We start from the raw sequence: 19046 nt of genomic DNA, 5'->3' as shown, positions 1-19046 counted from the left end.
CAACAAGACAAGTTCCTGTTCGAGATTCTCTAATATCTGAGATATTTCGGCCCGGTCCGCTTTGATTTCACTGAGCAAACGACCTCTTTCGGCATCCCTTAATCGGATTTGTTCCATTTCCAGCGTCATCTTTCTGACATCTTCCTCACGTGCCGCAATTTCTGATTGTGTTATCAAATTCTGGTAACACGGATGCAGTTTCTCCGGTGTACGCCGAAGTCTCTTCCCTGTCGTCGAATCACCCATATCCTAAATGCATTTCAGATATATGTATATATATATATATTAATCAAACAAAATAACGTAAACTAACATAAATCTAGATCTATAATATATATATATATATAAACTTAAGAAATCTAAATCTTACAATAAACAAAACAAAAAACCAAATCAAACAAATAATTACCTGAAGAGAGGAGAAGAACCCGCGGCTTGGAGGAGGCAGGCGGCGGCGGCGGAAAAGAGAGAAAGGAGAGATGAGTGGAATGAGAAAGAGAAAGGTTAGGGTTTGTATTTATAGAGGTTGAGGCCGAAGGTTTTCATAAAACTTTCGGTTTTGATATTAGTCAAAACCGAGGGTTTAATAAAAAACCTTCGGAAAAAACAATTTCAAAAATTAGAATTTTTTTTTAATGAGCAAAACCGAAGGTTCTTTGTAAAACTTTCGGAAATGAAATTTTCAAAAAAGGCAAAACCGAAGGGTTTTTGAATAACCTTCGCAATTAAAAAACCAAGGGATTTCAAAACCGAAGGGTTTTCCAAAAACCTTCGCAAATAACCCACACCCAACACTTAGAAATTTTTTGGGTTTTTTGGGAAGGTAAAAACCGAAATTCTTTGTAAAACTTTCGGTAATAATGAATAAACCCGAAGGTTTTACACCCCTCTCGGAATCTATTTTTAATAGCGAAAGATTTGTTCCTCTCGGGAGTATTTAGGAGAGGTTTACAAAACCTTCGAGAAAAACCGTCGGTAAAAGTCCTTTTTTTACCAGTGACCTTCTTCTTTTTCCTTTATTCTTTTTTATAAGGATAAGACTTATTTTTATTAATCCATTAAATCATGAAGATAGCAATATAATGATTAAGTAATATAAAAATTTAATTAATGTTCCTAACTAGAAAAAAAAATCATTGAGGATAGAAAATAATAAGAAGAAAAGAAATTGAGTGGTGCAGCTTCATTGGTAGACTTCTTATTTCCAGGTCTTTTCCTTTTTATTATTATTCTGATACATCCCAGAGTTATTATACTTTTCCATTTATAATGGGATGACTTTCTTCTATATATATATGTACTAGCTTCTTAAGTTCTTTACATATAAAAAGAAAAAGTGAGACTCCTTTTCCTTACTAACTATCTTCTTATACTTTCATACATAGAATAAGAGCGATGGAGAATTGGGAAAATCTTTGTGGTGAGAACAATTGGGAGGGGTTGTTGGAACCATTGGACGATAATCTTCGTCGTCTCATCATCCACTATGGAGAAATGGTTGAGGCAACCTACACTGCCTATGACTCAAATGAAGACTCGACGACTGGTTGCAAGTACACTAAAGAAAATCTCTTCTCTGAGGTCGGCCTAGGAAAAGGTTTTGCGAAGAAAGATTACATCATAACCAATTTCATCTACGCTACAGCCTCCTTCGCACCTTTCGACAAGGACACCAACTGGATGGGGTACATCGCAGTTGCCACAGAAGAAAGAAAAAATGAGCTTGGGAGGAGGGACATTGCGGTTGCTTGGAGAGGGACAAAGGAGTTGTCAGAGTGGACTAATAATATGCTGGCTATGAAGAAACCTGCTTCCAAGATGATTGATCATCCACATATGTCTTCACCTTTCTCTTCCTTTCCAAATATAGAGGTCCATAAGGGATTCTACAAAATATACACCTCCGATAATAAGGAATCAACGATGTCCAAGTAAAGTGCGAGGAACCAGGTATGTATACTAGTATAAAGGTATCAACAGTGATGTTTGAATAATCTATCTCTATTAAACCAAAACAATGCAAAAATTGATTTGAAAAAACAAAGACTGAAAAGCGTCGATATTAGTCAAATAACTATTGCTAAAGGTTAATGGCTAATATTATAAATCGTCGTTAGAATCGTTGTGATTTACTTTCAGCACACTGATAAATAAGTATTTAAATTAATTTATTGTGGTCACTAGCGACGCTTGAATTATATGTCGCTATTTAACACAAATATATGAAAATATTAATGTATATAAAATTAAACACCGTTAAAAAGTTTTGCCACGATAGTTGGACACATCGCTAATTCTTGCTACTTTGATAGATAGTAGTTAAAATTACTCTTATTTTGATTAATAGTCACGGGAAGAAAATCCGTCGTTATTTCCATCTTTCCAATATTTTTAGTTATTATAGTTTAGTTTCATGCATGACCATACTCTTTTATTTTTTATTAATGGTCTGTTTTTTTGGATTCCAAACATATTTAGGTTCTTGAAGAGGTCACAAAACTGGTAAAGAAGTATAAGAATGAGACGGTTAGAGTGATTGTGACTGGACATAGCCTTGGAGGAGCCCTTACAATCCTAAACGCAGCTGATATTGTAATAAATATTTCCCCACAAACACATGTGACAGCCTTTCCATTTGCATGTCCCCAAGTCGGTGGCTCTGAACTTAGGGATTTCGCTGACAAATATAAGGCAAACTTTCACATCCTATATACGGATAGAGAATAAACCCGACGTTGTCCCCGACCTCCTCCTACGGATGGAAAATCTATTTCACGGGGTAAAGGATAAAATAAATGACGGCCTTGAATGGATAAATAATATAATCGACATAAAACACCACCTCCCAAACCACATTAGTTATTATATGGATGTCGGAGAAGTGCTATTAGTGGACACAGATAAATCAAATGACCTAAAAGAAAGGGATTTAGAATTGGCTCATGATATGGAGATCTATCTTCATGGTGTTTTCGGAACACTTGGAGGAGCAAACGCTGGTTTTAAAAAGGTGGAGAGGGACATTGCGTTGGTGAACAAGCATGGTGACTATCTCAAGGATTCGTATGGCATCCCGACCTCTTGGTGGAATAAGCCCGACAAGGCCAAGATGGTCCAAATTCAAGATGGATCGTGGAAGGAATTGCCATGAAAGAGAGATTGGATCAAAAAGAAATTACAACTCGTTTGATCAACCCATTTGATTACTCTATATATATTTTTGGCAAGAGAGTAAAAATTGCAATGAAAATTCATTAAATAATAATTATAATTCAGCATTAAAATACTTATGAGTTGGTATATAATTTATGAATAATGATTTGGGGGCCGAGGGTGGGGCTCAGATCAGAAAGCGAATCTATGTGGCATTGCCACGCTGGATTTTTTGAATTAAAAAAAAAAATAAATAGCTTTAATTCGCTTGCCCTTCTCTCTCATTACTCTCTCTTCTCGCTCCCTCCTGTGTAAACCCTAGTCGAGTCGTAGTCTAACCATTGATTCTCTCTCATTACTCTCTCTTCTCGCTACCTCTTGTGTAAACCCTAGTTGAACCGTGATGTATTTTCTGTCTCGCCGTGGAAGCGCTCAACCATTTCCATCAATCTCTTCTTGCCGCCACTTGTTATTTGTCTCGCTGTGGAAGCCCCTCGCCTCCTCTTATATTCTCGCCGTACGTATTCTCCAATATCCAATCGCTTCTTGTTATCTATTCTCTAAGATCAATAGATTCTGCTACCGATATCAGCATCCCATCTACCGTCCCCCCTAATTCCGACATTGTAACGACTCCGAATGCACGAAAGAGGAAGACCAACGATGTTGACAACCAAGATTTTGGAAGGTAAGTTATCTTTTGCGTGTTATATTTCGTAATAACTAGTTATATTGAGCGTAAAATATAGTTATATGAAGCGTACTAAGTAGTTATATGAAGCGTAATTAGTAGTTATATGAAGCGTAATAAGTGGTTGTATGGAGTATAATATGTAGTTATATGGAGCATAATAGGTAGATATATGGATCGTAATAAATAGTTATATGGAGCGTTCACCTTTGTCATATTTTTCAGTTCGAAATTGTCAAAAAAAAGAAGATTGCCGAAAACAACGATTCCAAACATCCGCACTTCTCCTCAGGGCCTATGTAAACTCGTGAATGGACTGTCGGACCTCCAGAAGCAAGCTGTCAAGGACATCGGCTTTGGCTCTCTCCTTTCCTTACGTGTCTCCAAATTGCCATCCTCAATTGCAATGTATTTGTTTGAACACTTCGATAAACTAATGTGTTCCCTGAGTCTGAGCAACCATCAAAATATGGTTATTGACGAGTAAAACTAAAAAAAACTTAATATAATGCTGAATTATGCTTTATAGTTTATTGTTTGTGGTATCATAGTCAAATAATTTATTTGAGATCTATATAATGAGGCAATCAGCTCAATATAACGAAGCAACAAGTACAATATAACGAGTCAATGATCTCAATATAACGAGGCAACAATATAACGAAGCAATGATCTCAATATAACGAAGCAACAAGTACAATATAACGAGTCAATGATCTCAATATAACGAAGCAACAAGTACAATATAACGAGTCAATGATCTCAATATAACGAAGCAATAAGTTCAATATAACGAGTCAATGATCTCAATATAACGAAGCAACAAGTACAATATAACTACAATAATGTGGTAAAAGAGAATTGAGTGAAGACTATTGTTTGTGGTATAGTAGCTGGGTCATTGAATTGTTGCGCATCTGTTGGTTCATCCCGCATTTTTTTCTATAACAAAATTTAACAAGGCAATTAGTTAAATATATTACATCAATATAACTAGGCAATGAGCTCTATATAACGAGTAAATGAGCTCAATATAACAAAGCAACTAACACAATATAACGACTCAATGAGATAAAACTAACCTTTGTTGAATGTTTGGACCTCTTAATTACTTTTTCTACGACAGAGAATTTTCGTTTCGTTGGTGGCCTACCTCGAGCCCTCACTCTAACCTTAGTGTATTTAGATCAATATATATGTGTATTGAGCTCAATATAACCGTGTATTTAGCTCTTTTTTACAGCCTGGCAAAGTACACATGGCAGCCACGGAGGATTCGCTGTATGGTAAGAGGCCCAGCATTGGCCTCCCTATCACAGCCCATAATTTATTTAGTAACCCTTCGGGTTGGACTTGTTGTAGTGGGCTGACTTTTGGAGGAGAAGGAGATAGTATGTAGTCTATCTCTCATCTCAATTTTTATTTATTTATTATGTATTTCAGTTGTACTTGTTGGCATATATATATATATATATATATATATATATATATATATATATATATATATATATATATATATATATATATATATATATATATATATATATATATATATATATATATATATATATATATAGATATAATTAATTTTTAAATTGTCGGAGTCGAGAGTCTTGGTTAATTTGGATATGTATGTGAGAGTAAATGAATATTTGGGTTGGGTCGTGGATTTATCACTCGTCCATAAACTTGAAAAATTAAATAAAAAAATGTTATATACACAAGTTTTAAATGTGCAATCTCACAATATAAGTCTAATATTTTAACCATCTAGACTAATAACACTTTATATATTAAACTCAACTTTAAAATTGATGAACGGAACAATTCTAATAATATAACTTCAACATTTTAAACAACTAAACTAATTAATTTATTAATATATATATATATTCATAATTATATATATAAATATAACATTCCATATATAATTGTTAGTCATATCAATTATATATTCATACATAAATTTATAAAAAAAAATCAACAATCTTAAGTGGTGTAATGATTAATTGTTCATTATGCATAATAAAGATCGAAGGTTCAAATCTCACCCGATACAAATTTGTAATAATTATAAAGAGTGAATAAAGAATATGTTGATTGACGGAAGTGAGTGAGTAAGTGGGTGATAATATATTGTTGTTTGTCGTAAATGAGTTGATAAAGGTCGGTAAAGAGGAAATGGTTGGGTAATACGGAATATGTTTGTTGACGAAACTGAGTTGGTAATTAAGTGAGTAAGTATAAGATTGTTGGTTGACTGAAGTGAGTTGATAAAGGTCGATAAAGAGGAGATGGTTGGCAAATAAAAAATATATTGGTTGGTTGACTAAAGTGAGTTGGTAAGTAGATAAGAATAAGCTTGTTGATTGATTGAAGTGAGTTGAAAAAAGTCGGTAAAGAGGAGATGGTTGGCTAATAAGAAATATATTGGTTAGTTGACGGAAATGAGTTAGTAAGTAGATGATGATAAAATTGTTATTTTTTTTTAACCGTACAAATGTACGAGAATCTCGTTAGTTAATAAAAGTTTCATATATCATAAAATATTGTTTTCTTCTATAGTTAATTTTTTTTAAAAAGATCATGTATATTATAAATGAAAAAAAAATTGTTTAAGCACAACAACAAAAATAACATGAAAAGAAAAAATATAAAAAAAAAACGTTACTTAATAGGTTATCGAGTTTGTAAGTTCTTGAAAATAACGATTAACTCTCCGACAGACTCTACTGACTTTTCGAAATGAATATTAAAAATCGTCATAATAATAACATTATAAATGATACGTATTGAAGAATTATAATTATTGAAAGTTCGACGATTTCTTTGATAGTTAATTAATTGGTTTTTCTCTTAGGTGTTGCAAATAATGTATTTCTCACTTATATTAAACGCCCTAAGAGAGAAGGAGAAACTCAAAGAATTTCATAATCAAATAAGGCATTCTTGGAAGAAAAAATTGAGATGATGGTTCGTCGACACTAAACTAGGATATTTATTGGCCACAGCAAACATACGTCGAGATCAACCAAGTAGGAAAATTGAATGTATATGATTCAAGTTTGGTGGATGTTCTTATTAATAAGACATGACTTATTTTCACTCTTATCCACAATTTATTTCTCGTAAAACTCTCATCTTATGTCTTCTACTTCCTCACAAAATTTTGACTCTTCACAAAGGGTTATGTTAGTTGATCCTAATCAGTCACAAGTTCCTCAATGAGTATTTTGTTATATAACTGTCAGGGTTTGTGGACTTTCCAGATAGTCCATTCGTTAAAAATTCTTATTTGTGTACATAACCTTGTCTAATTTGTCCTAGGTGTATTTCTAATATTGAAACGGTTGAACACTCATTGTTACTATATCAAGAAAATCATGTTACATTCTGAATTTTCTATTAGTTGATTTGTTACATAGTTACTCGAGACTTTTGATAAAAAAAAAACTACACTACTTCAAATGTTTATTTTAACAATAGACTTATTGATACTATATGTTAAAATCTATGGAAAAATATAAATCATTCTTTTTTTGATAAATCAAAATTCTTGACTTCAGTGTATCAACTTAGTTTAACTGATATTTGAGATTATTTTAATTATATGAATTATGAGGGTGTTTATCAAACTAAAATTTTTCCAAGAGTTGATGTGTGTTGGACACAGTTGAACACTTAACTATGATGCCTCTTTTCTTGAAGAAGGACCAAGGGAGTCTTTCGGAATCTTTGTTCAGGATCATATAGGCAACCTTGTTAGATTCTTTGGCCATAATTTTGAGTGTCGTAACTCTGGTGTGGCCGAGGCCGATCATTTATAAGCTTGAAATATAGAAGACGCAATTTGTTATCCCCAAAGGCATCACTAAGAATTCATATTACCTTCGTGAGCGTAGAACACCGTCTTGTGAATATCGTGTTTGCTCATTCTAATATGGTAATACACAAAATTTAAATTTGTGGATAACAATATAAAATGGATGAAAAAAGATGTAGGACAGTCAATGGGTGAGAAAGGACTGTCTAACAACTTAGGAAGAAGAGGACACTTCTCAATCATTTTAGCATGCTTATATCAAATATGCGTCTAGATAATAAAGGAAAATAAAATAATGAAATTGAAATATAATAATAATGAAGATATCCCATTGTATATTCTTTAATTGGTCTAGAACACATATATTATATATTTTATTTTATTTTATCTTTTCATTAAATTTGAGGTAATCAAACTTTCTTAACCAGTGTATTACAAACTGGGGCAGAAGTCATTCACAATCACATGCTGAATATCGATACAAAGAACAAGTCAATGATTGTAATAGATCTAGATCGGTTCAGTCCCATGATGAAATATGGGACCCCCATTTAATTTTTTTTTCTTTTTCTAATAATAGGCCCAGCTAAGCCCAAGAACATGTTCAGTTATTACTTGTTTGGTTTGGGATTTGACGTCATTAGAGAAGTTAATTTCTTTTCTTTGTAAGAAAAAAAAAAAAAAAGTTGATTCTGATTGTAAAATATTTACATAACTACTCTAATATTCAATTATCACTTTGATAAAAAAAATAATAAAAGTAAGTTTTAATAGAAGTGAGAGTAAAATAATCTCAATCAAACGAAGCCTTGGCAGCTGGTTTCTTCATATTTTGTGGAGTCAGATTGTGGTGGTATGTCATTGTAGTAATTTTATTCATATGGGCTGTTTGAGGAGACTTTTTTTTTTATTCTTTGTTTGATATAAAGTAAGAAAAAATTATTTTTTAAAATTTAAATACTAATTTATTTTTTAACTTTAAAAGACATGATTTAGGGAAGAAAATGATAATTTAGAAAGAGAGAATAAAATTAGAGGGTGGTTTTGATGTTTAAATGAATAAAAATATTAATTAAATTGTTGATATAATATTTGAATTTTGAGATAAAAATTAAATTTTATCCCAAATAACCAAACATCAAACACACCTCTAAATTAGTAAAAACAAATTAAATCATTAATTTCTTTTTTTTTTAATTTAAGTACATTTTTTTGAAGCATTATTATTATTTAGTATTTGTTTTATAATATTAAATTATTCAAAATGATATTATTATGTTTATTTAAATTGCATTCTTAGTGAGAATGAAAGATGATATACTTTGATCAAATTAAGTTACATATTTTAGTTGGGGTTTAAAGTTAAAATAAGCATTTTTTTCTAATATATACAACCGATTAATTAATAGTCTTTCAGTTCAACACAACAAACATTAAGCTCTACTAACATGTAATTGACAATTAATATGTAAAATTTACATAAGAAATTAAGTTTAAATGGACAATAGTATGTAAATTTAGGTGAAACTTAATATTTAATTATAGGACATAATTTTCACTGCTCTATATGATAACTGGTTGTTACTTTAGATTATATAAATATTTTTAAAACGATTGTTTAAACCCTTTTTTTTTGTCACTTTACTTTGTATACTAATCTAAATATTTACTTTGTTCTTATGTCTTTATATATCTGAAGTATGTAAAAGTTATTTTAACATGCTCAAGATGCTAAGTAGTCACTCAATATTACGAAAGAAGGTTGATAACCGTTTATACATTCTAACAACATATGCTTGCAAGGTGAATATTAATTTAATTTTAAACCATTACCATGTCGATCAATTCATATTCGGTCGGTTATAAAGAATATATACAAGTGATCAGCATATTAATCGAATCGATACACATATACCCTCTACTAAAATAAAATAAATATATGAGATCTAAAAAATTGATGGAAATACCCGATTTAAAATTCCAAATTTATATATTTAAAATTGGAAAAAAAAAACTCACTTAGACGTATGTAGTGATACAACTAGCTCATTTAGACATATATACTAATAAAATGTCATTTAAATCTATATACTATTAAAAATTGGCTTATTTAACCTCTTTTAGTAATTATAGTTAATTTTTATTTTTAAATTTATATATTTATTAATTAAATATTAATATATTTTTTTTATTAATTAAACTAAATAATTTATTTTATTCTTAAATTTTTATTATTTTTATATTAGTTTTTTTTATTTCATCTTTCTTTTTCTTATTAGTTTTAATTTCTCATAATTCTTAAATTTTTATGTTTGAAAAAAATTTAGCAATTTATTTTATGAATTTTATGTTTTACAGTAATATTTTTTTAAATAATTTATTTCTTATTTAATTTAATATGAACAAAAATTAAATTAATAATTTTTTATTTAATTTTTATTCATGACTTATAATAGTATTAAGTAACATTGTTTTGTCGAATATTTGATTATTGTTTGATGAATAAGTTGCTATTATTATCCAATTATTAATTAATTAATTTTTGTGTCGAAAGATTTTTATTGTTGAAAGGATAAGTTAGTGTGATATTCAATTGGGACCAAATAATTTTAAAATATTAAATAATCAATATTAATATATAAATATATAAATAATAAAAAAGAAGAAGAAATGTAAAATTAAAATAATTAATGATAAATGTTTATATATATATATATATATATATATATATATATATAATAAAATTAAAATAATTAATAATAAAAAACTATTAAAAAAATTTATAAAAAAAGTAAAATTGAAAATTCATTTATTAATGAAAAAGTAGGAGAGAGAAAATATATATTAATATTTAATTAAAAAATATATAAATTAAAAAATAAAAATTAATTATGATTTATTAAAAAGAGGCTAAATTGGTTAATTTTTTATACTACGTATATTTAAATAATTTTTTTATTAAATTATATGTTTAAGTGAGCTGGTTGTAAAAGTATATACGTTTAAGTGAGTTTTTTTTTTCTTAATTTTTTTCGTACTATATAAAAATTAAATACAAAAGTAAGTCAATTTTTTATTATTACGAAATTTACCAAACCTTTTATGTATTGTTTAAGAGAAATAATGTTATATGATCAGATCTCAATTCTAGTTTTATAATTGGGATGAAAAGAACAAATCTTAAAGAAGGATTAGAGTGATTCAAACTTTTAAGTTATAATTAAGTACTTATATAGGGTTAAGATAGGTTTAATTAATCAAATAATATAAGGTCATGGGTGTTTGCTTATTTAATCATGTAATTATGAAACATGAACTATTTTAATTATGAGGGAGTACTCCACATATAAAACATTAATTAAATGTCAAAGAGAGATCCCATGCACATCTACATATATAATTCTATTATTAGTAGTGGAACTATTATTATTTAAGGCCGAATTATTAAAGAATAAAGAGAAACTATATAAATGATGAGAGGCCGACAGTGTTGAAAAAGAAATTAAGTTAAGAAACCTAAAAAATTATATAATTAAATTTGTAATAAGTAGAGACTAACTATATAAATAAAAATATATAAAAATCTATTTTAGAATAAGGTGTGTCTAAATATTTCCAATGTGAAAGTAAAACAAAGGTTTTTAGTCTATGGGCATTTAATAAAAATAGATTTTATATTTTGAGAATGTCAATTAATAAAAAAAAATTTAAAAATCTTAAATATAAAAAATTATTTTGCATTTAAATGAGAGTGTGATATATTAATTAATAAACTAAACCCACGTGTGATTGTTTAATGCATGTATTCAAATAATGCAAATTATTAAGCAAAATACCAAACTAAACCAACTTTATCTTTTTTCTATATATAAAATTTAAAAACTAAATACAAAACATTATTTAATTATTTAACTCAAACAATTAATATAACATTTTTTTCATTAAACAACATTTTCTCACAAAAATCAGAATATCTTTAAAAAAAAACCTCAAACAAACCATAAATCTCTCTCCTCTCTCCTGTCTTGGACAGTTGTAAGAGACTGGAGAATACATAAATAAACTTTCCTCTCCCAGCCATGGGCAGGGAGCTGTTAGAGAAGATGGGGCTGGGGCATAGAGCTCTGTTGCTTGTGTTTCTTCTTCTCTGTTTTATTGTAGAAAATGGAATTATTAGATTCACAAAAGGAGAATTATTGAAAAATACAGTTCTTCCTTTTAATAATATTACTGTCGGCAGCGCCAATACCAATATCAATATCAATAACAATAATACAGTTAGTAGAAGACGAAGAGAGATCAAACAGCTAATTACATCCGCCGGCGCCGGAGTAGGAGAAGCCGGCGGCGAGTGCAATTTGTTTGAAGGAAAATGGGTTGTTGACGATTCATACCCTTTGTATGAATCATCAAAATGCCCTTTCATAGATGCAGAATTTGATTGCCAGAAATTCGGTCGCCCTGATCGACACTATCTCAAGTACTCCTGGCGCCCTGATTCTTGTAACCATCTTCCTAGGTAATGTATATTTTACTACCATCTCCACTTTCTAGCTAGCTTTTTTTAAACAAAAAATAATGAATATAGGTTTGATGGGGTGGAGTTTTTGAGGAGAATGAGAGGGAAGAAGATAATGTTCGTGGGTGACTCACTGAGTTTGAACCAGTGGGAATCGTTGTCATGTATGATCCATGCCTCTCTTCCAAAACCTAATTTCTCATTTGCCAAGACACAACTCATCTCCCATGTCACCTTCCTGGTAAATGCAATAATTATAGTTTTTTATGTTGTTGTTCAAATTAAATTAAACATAAACTAGATCTTATCAAAAAGCTGCAAAATATAATTATTAATTTCATTTAATAGTGTAATATATGTTTTCAATTATACATACAACACATGTAGTAGGGATCCATTGACACCTGACATCACAATCAAACAGCTAAGCAGGTAAAGCTACTACCATTTCCTCCATAATTAATCCTTCTTTATTCCATATATGACATACCATTCATTATTCAACTAAATTATTTTTTGGGTTCATTTAGCAATAAATGTCTAATTAGGATATATTTAGTTAGGACTTAGGATATGGATTTTATAGAAATGGAATTAGAATTCCAAGATATAAATTTCAAATATATTATTTAATAACTTGGGATTAGTTTGATTTAGTTTAATTATTTATTAAACGCTGAAATACATATTCAACTTAATTCAATAGGGTAACTCGTAAGAGTTTTGTATAAGAGATTAAACTCTTTGAATCTATTCTCACTAAAAACGTTTTATCGCTAAATCATTTAGACTTGTCTTTATATTTATTAAGGGATTTATTTTGTATTTGTAGGATTTTGGAGTGACATTATATCTATATCATACAACCTATTTAGTGGACATAGTTAAAGAGAAGATTGGGAGAGTATTGAAGCTCAACTCCATCCAAGGTGGCAATGTCTGGAAGGGAATGGATATGCTGATTTTCAACACGTGGCATTGGTGGACCCACTTAGGGATATCCCAGCCGTAGGATTCCTCCATCTTCTTTGCTTACGTGTTTTATTTTCTGCTGACGTGGAATTAATTTTACAGATGGGATTATATCCAAGACGGGCCCACCATCACTAAAGACATGGACCGTCTTGTAGCATTTTACAAAGGATTAACAACGTGGGGCAGATGGGTTGACCTAAACGTCAACACAACTAAGACCAAAGTCTTCTTTCAAGGGATCTCTCCTACTCACTATGAGTAAGTAAATATAAAAAAAAAATCAAGATATTTTTCTTGGTTTTTGAATGTTTGGAGTAAAGTAACTGAAATGGTAAGAATATGTGACTTTGTCAATCCAAACCAGGGGAAGGGAGTGGAACTCAAGATCGAAGGACTGCTATGGAGAACACGAACCACTGTTGGGAGAGACGTACCCGGCTGGCATTCCTCAGGCAGCCATTGTTGTTAAAAGAGTTCTGAACCAAATCAAGAAACCAGTTTATCTTCTAGACATAACTCATCTATCCCAGTTGAGAAAAGACGCCCATCCATCTGCTTACGGGGGAGAGCATGGAGGCGGCACAGATTGCAGCCATTGGTGTCTTCCTGGTCTGCCTGATACTTGGAATCAACTTCTCTATTGTGCAGCTATCACCATTTGAGACATGAATTGTCGGTTTCAGTTTTATCTTTCTATGTATAACTTGTAAAATTATTAGTTGATGTCTCATGTTTTGATTCTCATTAAGAAGATGTTTGTATTAGTCTGTTACAGAAAAGAAAAACCATGAAGAGTGATCTTGCTAACATGATCAGCTCTTCGTCGCTCATATTCGTACAAAAAAATGTATTGGCTAGTAACCAACATAAACAGATGCGTTGACAATGTAACAATCCTCATTTTTGTCACCCATTTCTTCAACTTGTACTCCGCTTGAACAAATCAATCCACCATCTACAACTTCAATGTTCTCTATCTTCCCACTAGCCAAATATATTATATATGGATCAACCCACAAAACAAAGGGAATTAAAAGAAGGTCTAGAGAGAACTTACTATGGGAATACAGACTTGACCTTGTCAATATCTAGAAATTCTTGGAGAGACCGAGGAACTCCTAATTTTATCTGTAGCTTCATCTGTTCAAATGAAACGCCTGGAATGGCGCCTGCATAATTACAGAAGGAATTCATGAAGATCAAGAATGTCTTTAGATTAAGTAATAAAGAAAAATAAAAGGACTCAGATTCTTATGTTAACTAGTTTCTGCAATAGTTTTCTTTAACATATTTTGGCTTCAAACCAATAATATCACTATACTAGGACTTAGGAGGAACTTCAGATGACAATAAGAATTCATTAATGCAACCCTTACTTATGCATCAGCAACCGTTGTTAAAGTTTGTATTATTACTTGTTGCGATTAAAGACCTGTCACAAAAAAATCGACTTCTTTTCTTTACAGGATAACTAACTAAAGAAAAAGAAAAGAAAAGGGGGAGAGAAAGATAAGAGAAAGGTGGAAAGTTTAGTTAGAGGTTATGATCAAATACTAATCCAAAACCAAGAACCATTCATAAGCAATTTTCTCAAAAAAAAAAAAAAACATTCTTAAACCCTAACAAAGTGAAACCATAATCATCATATCTCAATCTTTTAGTCTGTAACCACTTTGTTTAGATCAACTTAAAAAAAAAATACTAACACAACAACCTCAGTCTAATTCTCCACGAAAATAACTCAAGTATCAAGAGTATTACTCTAGGAATCAAAAGTTTCATATTCGATTCTCATTAAGAAAACTCTGATTTAAAAGGGGTCATCCGATCCACCATCGAGAATAAACCCAAATTGGGTGATATCACTCCATCTTTATCCTTATAAACTAGGCAATTGTCCACCACTAATTCAAATCAATTTGCCTGGTTATGCTTGAGCATTATTCTCATGCCAGGTTTTGGATTCACTTTCATATTACATTGGGTTTTTTCCTCTAATTATCAAAGAATTCACTTGCTTCTTTTCAAGATAAACCCAAGATCTCCTTTTAATTTCAACTATACCCGTTCTAGAAAACATCTTCTCGTACAAAACATTCCCTAGCCAATTAACTTTGTCTAGCAACAAATATATTAAGCAAGAATAGACCCAAGAAGAAACATTTCTTCAGAACTATATGTCAGAACAGAAGAAGAAAGACAACAAATACAAATCAGCTTCTGAATTTTCACGACAGAACAATCTGCACAAATCAATAATGAATTTCCCTTTAGCAAAACCCAAACTCACACCCCAACCAAGAAAACGATCAAAAACAAATACCTTTTCTGAAGGCAGGAATAGAATTAGAAGAAATAGCGTCCCTGCAGGCTCGCATTGCCGCAGAGTTGATATCCTGCCTGGATTAACATTTTCTTCATCAATGATAAGGAAAATAAGATGCTTTCTAATTGAGCGGAAAGTTCGATGGGATTGAAGCGAATACACAAAAAAGGTAGATTTTATATGGGGCGATTATAAGAAATTACACACAGCATACCCGTGTTGATCGTATCCAACACCCATCTCAACAAATAGGAGTTTCATGGAAGCAGAAGGAACGCCGGCCATTGCTGAAATCTTGATCGGATGCAGACTGGTATCCCGAGGAGTTAGGCGAGATGGAAAATGGAAGGGCCGACGTGAATAATGGATGCTCGTGGAGCTCGATTTGCAGATGGGTTTGAATCGAAATAGATTTGTAGGAGCGGAAGATTGGAGTGACAAAGACGAAGTGTGGGGAATCCCCGAAGTGTGAACGAAGTCAATGACCAACATTTTTAGTGTGTGTTCTTCAGTTTTTTTTTACTCTATTTAGAATGTGTATTAAGTGGAAGAAAAAAAAAATTGAAAAATTAGAAAGACAATAATATTTGCTAAAAAAAGAAAAGTTTTTAAAAGTCCCAAGTGTTATAGATCAACTTTCTCTTATATAATAATTAAATTAACTTAAAACCATAAATTACTTATACATATAAGTCTAAACTCATTAATAATTAAATAAGTTCTAATGGTCTAAAAAACAATAAAAGCCAATAACTTTCAATATATTGACAATCAATGCTTAGACTCACAATTTCTCCTGTAAATTTAATTTAGTTCGAGATTCTTCACGTCGAGCAGTTCTCGCATCTCCGCGAATTTGACTCTTGCTAGTGCCTTGGTGAGAATGTATGCACACTTCTCTCTGGTGCTTACGTACTCTACAACGACCCGTCGATTCTCGACGCATTCACGGACGAAATGGAACCGAGTGTCGATGTGTTTGTTACATCCATGAAACACCGGTTTTTCATTAATGTTATTGCAGACTTATTGTCGACATAGAGGGTTACCGACCTCGACTCGCATCCAAGCACCTTGCTCAACAAGTTTCTCAGCCAAAGTCCGTGGCACGACGTTGTAGTAGCTGCCATAAACTCTACCTAACATGAAGATAAAGCAATGCTTCTAAGATCGTCAGGCGATCAAATTGGCGATTCTACTTCTTGTCCATTAACTATACTCTTTTTTGGCAAATGGCCCAATTCCTTCCCGTTGAGATAAAACACCATCCCTCTGGTAGCTGTTAGTAAAACCATCGAGTTCTTCAACTTCTCGTCCTCTTCTTAATTGAATCCAACAGCTCGTCGTTCCATTCACGTAACGAAGAATGTGTTTTACTACTTGTTGGTGTAGAGTGATAGACTACTCCATGTATCGAGTCACTATGCCAACTACATAAGAGATATCCGATCCATTCTTAACTTCTCGTCCTCTTCTTAACTGAATCCCATAGCTCGTTGTTCCCTTCACGTAATGAAGAATGTGTTTTATTGCTTGTTGGTGGTAGGCTACTCCATGTATCGACTCACTATGCCAACTATATAAGAGATATCGGGTCGAGTGTGCGTCAAATACTTGAGACACTCAATGATACATCTATACTCCTTTAGATCCACTAAGATTCCTTCCACATCCTTTCCAAGCTAGAACTTTGCTTCCATCGGATACTCGCTCGAGTTGCACTCCTCCATTGTAAACTATTTCAACACCTTCTTCGTATAAGCTGTCTGCTTTACCTCAATGCTATTTTTTTTGGTCCACTTCGATACCAAGGTAGTACGAGAGTAGCCCGAGATCACTCATCTCGAACTCCTTCATCATATATTTTTTGAGCTTCTCAACGCCATTGATGCTTGATCCTATCATGATCAAGTCGTCGACATATACACCTACAATGAGTACTTCTTCTTCTTCATGGTTTCTCGTGTACACAACTTTCTCTTGAGAACATTTCACGAAGACGAGACTCATCATCTCTTGTTGAGGAAAGTGTTCCATGCCCTTGGTTCTTGACGTAGTCCATAGAGAGCTTTGTATAACTTCTACACCTTGCGCTCTTCATTTTTTATGATGAAGCCTACAAGTTGAGCGACGTAGACTTTTTCTTCGATGTCACCATTGAGAAATATTGTTTTGACATCCAAGTGGTGAATCTTCCATCCACGGTGAGCTGCGATGACAAGAATTAGTCTGGTTGTGTCAAGTTTCACCACCGGTGCATATGTCTCTTCAAAGTCAACGCCTTACTTTTGCACATAGTCTTTCGCTACCAATCTCACTTTGTGCTTGATGATGTTTCCTTTACTGTCTCTTTTCAACTTGAAAACCCACTTTAACCTGATAGATTTGTGATCGGGTGGTAAGTCGGTGAGCTCCCATGTCTTGTTCTTCCTGATGGACTCGAGCTCCTTCTTCATGGCCTCATTCCACGGCTCTTTGGCTTCCACCTCGTGATATGTTGTTAGCTCGTCGGTGGTGAGCAACAACAATTCATTACGATACATCTCTACCATTGGTGCCTCAGTATAGACATCTCGTAAGATTTCGAATTCCACGGAATTTTGTACAAGCTCGTTGTTATCATTACACCACTCCCACTTCTTCTCATTCTTGAACAACACATCTCTGCTCACACGGATTTTCCAACAAGCTGGATTAGGAAACCTATGCGCCTTGATTCCGTCTTCAACTTCACATTTCCGATGATTTTCTCGTCGAGCTCATTGAGCTTCTCTCGATTAGGGGTGTTCAATATTTGGTCTAAATCGAATATCCGACCGAATTCGAATTCATATAAACCGAATTAGAATTCACCGAATTATAATAAACTAAATTTGAATTTCATTTTCGGTTTTCGAATCAAATTTCAAACCAATTCGAATTAATATGGGTTTTGAATTGGTTTTCTAGTTTGGGTTTTAACTCGAAAACCAAACCGAAAACCGAATTCATTTTTTATTATTTATTCTTCCAAACTTAACTTTTAAAAAAAGTTCAAAATAATCAAATTAGAATATTTTGAATACAAGATTTAATAATAAAAGAAGAAAGAAAAAAAGCACCAATATTCTAGTGGTAGAATAGTACCCTAAAACGGTATAGACTCGGGTTCAATCCCCGACTGGTGCAATTTATTTTGAGTTATGCTAGTTCTCATTTATTCTAAAAAAAATCGAATTCGATTTGAATTCAAAATTTGAACAAAATATCAAATTCGAATTCGGTTTAAGTAAACTTTATTCAAATTTGGTTTGGTTTTTGAATTGGCTAAAAAAATAAAAATTTGAATAAACGAATCGAGGAACTCAAATAACCCGAAAACTGAACTGATGAACACACTTACTCTCTATAGCCCGTCATATGGTTGTTTACTCAATTGTCAAAGTACCACATGTCGGTGTGATTACACTCATCGCCACTTGCGGGGAGTTTCTCCATGACTTTCTCTTCATTAAGCAACACCACCTCTGGTTCCTCCTTGAACGACTCTTGCACGAACTCTTCAAGGTTTGTCTCATCG

General features: G+C 32.1%; 3 protein-coding genes across 3 annotated transcripts; 2 read left to right on the top strand and 1 right to left on the bottom strand.

Annotated features, from left to right (window-relative positions):
- Positions 1–1337: 1337 nt before the first annotated feature.
- Positions 1338–3259, top strand: LOC124927936 (phospholipase A1-II 1-like). The gene is made up of 3 exons (XM_047468451.1): positions 1338–1872; positions 2479–2592; positions 2651–3259. Exons 1-3 carry the CDS (start codon positions 1396–1398, stop codon positions 3149–3151), a joined length of 1092 nt encoding a protein of 363 aa, XP_047324407.1. The 5' UTR covers positions 1338–1395; the 3' UTR covers positions 3152–3259.
- Positions 3260–11716: 8457 nt separating this feature from the next.
- Positions 11717–13973, top strand: LOC124933631 (protein trichome birefringence-like 38). The gene is made up of 5 exons (XM_047474068.1): positions 11717–12186; positions 12256–12427; positions 13019–13194; positions 13261–13419; positions 13526–13973. Exons 1-5 carry the CDS (start codon positions 11747–11749, stop codon positions 13821–13823), a joined length of 1245 nt encoding a protein of 414 aa, XP_047330024.1. The 5' UTR covers positions 11717–11746; the 3' UTR covers positions 13824–13973.
- Positions 13877–16009, bottom strand: LOC124933642. The gene is made up of 4 exons (XM_047474077.1): positions 15702–16009; positions 15485–15561; positions 14219–14330; positions 13877–14145 (listed from the first exon to the last, which is right to left on the bottom strand). The coding sequence occupies exons 1-4, from the start codon at positions 15977–15979 to the stop codon at positions 14016–14018; spliced, it is 597 nt and encodes a 198-aa protein (XP_047330033.1). The 5' UTR covers positions 15980–16009; the 3' UTR covers positions 13877–14015.
- Positions 16010–19046: the final 3037 nt, after the last annotated feature.

Source organism: Impatiens glandulifera, chromosome 1 (assembly GCF_907164915.1).
Source record: "Impatiens glandulifera chromosome 1, dImpGla2.1, whole genome shotgun sequence".
Lineage (NCBI taxonomy): Eukaryota > Viridiplantae > Streptophyta > Magnoliopsida > Ericales > Balsaminaceae > Impatiens > Impatiens glandulifera.
This window is presented reverse-complemented; position numbering and strand designations above follow the sequence as displayed.

What these genes read in the sequence shown, in the direction of transcription:
- LOC124933642 (XM_047474077.1), bottom strand. Translation starts at nt 15,979, where the DNA reads ATGTTGGTCATTGACTTCGTTCACACTTCGGGGATTCCCCACACTTCG. An exon ending in GTTGGATACGATCAACACGG is followed by an intron (nt 15,562 to 15,701) that starts GTATGCTGTGTG and finishes ATGTTAATCCAG; the next exon opens with GCAGGATATCAACTCTGCGG. An exon ending in GTCAAGTCTGTATTCCCATA is followed by an intron (nt 14,146 to 14,218) that starts GTAAGTTCTCTC and finishes ATATTTGGCTAG; the next exon opens with TGGGAAGATAGAGAACATTG.
- LOC124933631 (XM_047474068.1), top strand. Translation starts at nt 11,747, where the DNA reads ATGGGCAGGGAGCTGTTAGAGAAGATGGGGCTGGGGCATAGAGCTCTG. An exon ending in TCTCCCATGTCACCTTCCTG is followed by an intron (nt 12,428 to 13,018) that starts GTAAATGCAATA and finishes TTGTATTTGTAG; the next exon opens with GATTTTGGAGTGACATTATA. An exon ending in ATCTCTCCTACTCACTATGA is followed by an intron (nt 13,420 to 13,525) that starts GTAAGTAAATAT and finishes AATCCAAACCAG; the next exon opens with GGGAAGGGAGTGGAACTCAA.
- LOC124927936 (XM_047468451.1), top strand. Translation starts at nt 1,396, where the DNA reads ATGGAGAATTGGGAAAATCTTTGTGGTGAGAACAATTGGGAGGGGTTG. An exon ending in CTTCCTTTCCAAATATAGAG is followed by an intron (nt 1,873 to 2,478) that starts GTCCATAAGGGA and finishes AAACATATTTAG; the next exon opens with GTTCTTGAAGAGGTCACAAA. An exon ending in TCCTAAACGCAGCTGATATT is followed by an intron (nt 2,593 to 2,650) that starts GTAATAAATATT and finishes CATGTCCCCAAG; the next exon opens with TCGGTGGCTCTGAACTTAGG.